The sequence below is a fragment of the Cebus imitator genome, unplaced genomic scaffold, assembly GCF_001604975.1.
Source record: "Cebus imitator isolate Cc_AM_T3 unplaced genomic scaffold, Cebus_imitator-1.0 Scaffold248, whole genome shotgun sequence".
NCBI classification, from domain to species: domain Eukaryota; kingdom Metazoa; phylum Chordata; class Mammalia; order Primates; family Cebidae; genus Cebus; species Cebus imitator.
The window spans coordinates 2,511,934-2,515,492 of record NW_016107563.1 but is presented as its reverse complement, the minus strand read 5'-3'; the positions used below and the strand labels follow the sequence as shown (position 1 = coordinate 2,515,492).

Below are 3,559 nucleotides of genomic sequence, written 5' to 3'. Positions count from 1 at the left end.
TTTTTTGAGACAAGGTCTCGCTCTTTCACCCAGGCTGGAGTGAAGTGGCCTGATCTCAGCTCACAGCAACCTCCGACCCCTGGGTTCAAGTGATTCTTCTGCCTCAGCCTCCCAAGTAGCTGGGATTACAGGCGCCCACCACCATACCCTGCTAATTTTTGTATTTTTAGTAGAGACGAGGTTTCACCCTTTTGTCCAGGCTGGTCTTGAACTCTTGATCTCAGGTGAATCACCTGCCCCGGCCGCCCTAAGTGGTAGGATTACAGGCTTGAGCCACTGTGCCCGGCCTATATAGTTCTTAGGAACTTTTCCAAATAGGAAATTGTACAATTTATATTCCAAGTTTTTACTTAGCCACTATTCAGTATTATTATTATTCATTCATACTTCATCACTTTGATAAATGAAAAACTAGTAGCTTGTTTTAATTTGCATTTCTTTGAATATAAATGAGGTTGTGTATTTTATATATATATAAATTTATTTGATTTTTCTTCTTTTGTAAATTTCCTGTTAGCTTTACAGGAATTTGCCAAGATCTTTTATAAGGTCTTAAAAGATACTTTTGATAGCAAGTGTTCTGTGATCAAATAAACTTGGAAAACTCTGACTTACACAAAATTAACAGTATTACTAGAGTTCTGTTGCCATAATTTGCAAAAATGTCCCTTAAGAATATTAACTTTCCCTTTTTCTATGCTTACCAAAAACCTGATTTGCATTTAATATTCTGAATAGACACATGTAAGTAGTTTTGGCTCTCAGGTGGGTAATTTATTTGGTGTGAAATATGTAAATTTTACCCAAGTGAACGGACCTTCAAGGCTTGCCCTCCTTCCCCTCCTCTGATATTTCTCTACCTCCTTTCCCCATCAACGAATAAATTGAGATGTTCTAAACCAGCATTTCCAAGGACTAGACCTTCAATCATGAGACTCACCCAATGTCTGAGCACCCAGCAAGGCCTGCTCTTTGAGAGCCAGATAGACTTGTTTTATTGCATCTGTGAAACTGGTCTACACGTGTTGCTTAAGAATTCCTAATCATAGGCACCTCAGTGTGTTTGCACAGTGTCTGCACACTCCAACACTGTGGAGTTGAGTTCATTCACACATACTTTTATCATGCTTGATTTGCATTAAAATATGTTAGTGTTTGGTCTCTACAGTCTTGGGTCTGGAGAGAACTGAAAACGATGGGCAATTCTGGTGTTTTCTTCTAAATTTTCAAAAAGGGTAAAAAAAAAAACAACTTATGGAAGAAATGCGTCAACTGTACACGTGAAGAAGGAAGCAAAGTTTCTATTTAGTAGGAAATGATTAAATTAGTTTTTCAAGTATTTTTTATTGATCTCAACAGGGATAAATTTTAATCTGCTAAAATTGAAGAGAGGTTTTTCTTTTCAAATTATTCATCTCCAGTTAGTGGTCATTAGACATTTCTAGACACACATTACTTTTTTGTTCATGCTTTCAATTGGATGTAAAAGTTGAGCATTCTACTATGCAGCCATAAAAAAGGATGAGTTCATGTTCTTTGCAGGGACATGGATGAAGCTGGAAACCATCATTCTCAGTAAATGAACGCAGGAACAAAAAACCAAACACCGCATTTTCTCACTTATAAGTGGGAGTTGAACAATGAGAACACATGGACACAGGGAGGGGAACGTCACACACCTGGGACTCTTGGACAGTGGGGTGCAAGGGGAGGGAGAGCATTAGGACAAATACCTAATGCATACAGGGCTAAAAACCTAGATGATGGGTTGTTGAGTCCAGCAAACCACCATGGCACATGTATAACTATGTAAAAAACCTGCACATTCTGCACATGTATCCAAGAACTGAAAGTATAATAAATTTTAAAAAATTGAGCATTCTAATTTATTTTATTTACTCTGAGTGACCTGGACTCTGTGATCTTCCTAGCTGTTTCACATGGATGACATTCATACCAAATCATTCCAATCTTGTGGCATCCCTTTTATTCTCCTGGGTTTGCTTGATACTTGTTTTTCCTCTGCTTATTTAAGTAAACATTTATACTATACTTAGGGAAAAACCTAGGTCTGATAGAGCTCGAAGGGGTTTTGGAGAATAAATACTCCATTCTTCTCATTTTATAGAGGAGAAGACTGGAAACCCAAAAGGCTGAGCGACACCTCAGAGGTCACATAACTAGTGAGCAGCAGAGTTGGGACCATATGCCAGTGTTTTTGCTTCTGCAGAACCAGTCGCTTTTCGTATGATTCCAACACATTCTTCTTTGTGTGGATTGGATGGAAATGACTGTTTAGCTCATCATATGTGCCTCCTTCTTCATTTTGGAGGGATCAAGAAAATGACTAAGCCTACTATAATCTGACTGTGATTATCAAACTTCCTTATCTGCTAGGAGACAGCTGTTTCCGGTAAAGACATTTAAAATAACAATTTTTTCAAACTAACAGTTTCAGTTAAGGTGACTCTTTCAATATAATTTTATGCTAATTATCTTCTCTCAGGTGTGTCTCTTTGGCTCCAGTGAAGATAATATAAGCCGTGGCCAGAATTGCTAAAATGAAAGCTCTCCTACCCCTAAATTTCTCAGAGTGAGAGAAAACATCATGGGACCACAGGGGCTGGAAAACCCATTTTTTTACTCACGTGTTGGATGCACCCATTGCTACCGCCACAATGCCTGCGAGGCCTCCCATTACGCCAGGTAAGCCGTGGAGGTTATGGACCCCACATGTATCATGGATCCTCAGTTTAGTAGTAACAAGTGGCTAAAATTATAAAAGGAAGAAGGCTTATTATTTCATTAAACATATGGAACTCTAGAACTGAAACAGGGCTATAGCTGAGCTCTATTCTTCCATGCAGAATTATTTTATAAATAAATTTTGTTATGTATATTTAAGGTATACAACATGATGTTATGAGATACACATAGAAAGTAAAAAGGTAACTACAGTGAAGACTATTAACATCTCCATCATCTTACATAGTTATCTTTTTTTTGTCTGTTTTCGTGGTAAGAGCAGCTAAATATCTACTCATTTAGCATAAATCCTATATACAGTACAATTTTGCTGCCTATAATCTTTATGCTGTACCTTAGAGCTCTAGACATGTTCATCCTGCATTTCTGCTACTTTGCATTCTCTGACCTACATCTCCCCATTTCCTTCTCCATCCAGAAAAAATTGTATGTGTAGCTCAGTTCTCCATCCAAACCTGAAGTCCATTTAAGTTAAAGGATTTGAAAATATACTTGTGGCAAAACTGTCCATTTCAGTCTTCAGTGGACTGGTTTGAAGAGAATCATTCACGACTTAATCCTTCTCACCTAGTGATGATATCCTAAATCTCTCTCTCTCTCTTTTTCTTCTTTTCTTTTGAGATGGAGTCTCATTGTGTCACCCAGTCTGGAGTGTAATGGCACCATCTTGGCTCACTGCGACCTCTGCATCCTAGGTTCAAGCGATTCTACTGCCTCAGCCTCCTGAGTAGCTGGGATTACAGGAGCTGTAACCATGCCACGCTAATTTTTGTACTTTTTTTTTTTTTTTTTT

General features: G+C 38.2%; 1 protein-coding gene across 1 annotated transcript in view; it reads right to left on the bottom strand.

Annotated features, from left to right (window-relative positions):
• The window catches only part of RHAG (Rh associated glycoprotein), a 29,912-nt gene that overhangs the window by 3,442 nt on the left and 22,911 nt on the right, over window positions 1-3,559 (bottom strand). Inside the window, exon 7 of the mRNA XM_017498662.2 lies at window positions 2,649-2,770. Within this exon, the coding sequence (XP_017354151.1) occupies window positions 2,649-2,770 (122 nt within the window). The remainder of the gene's footprint in view (window positions 1-2,648; window positions 2,771-3,559) is intronic.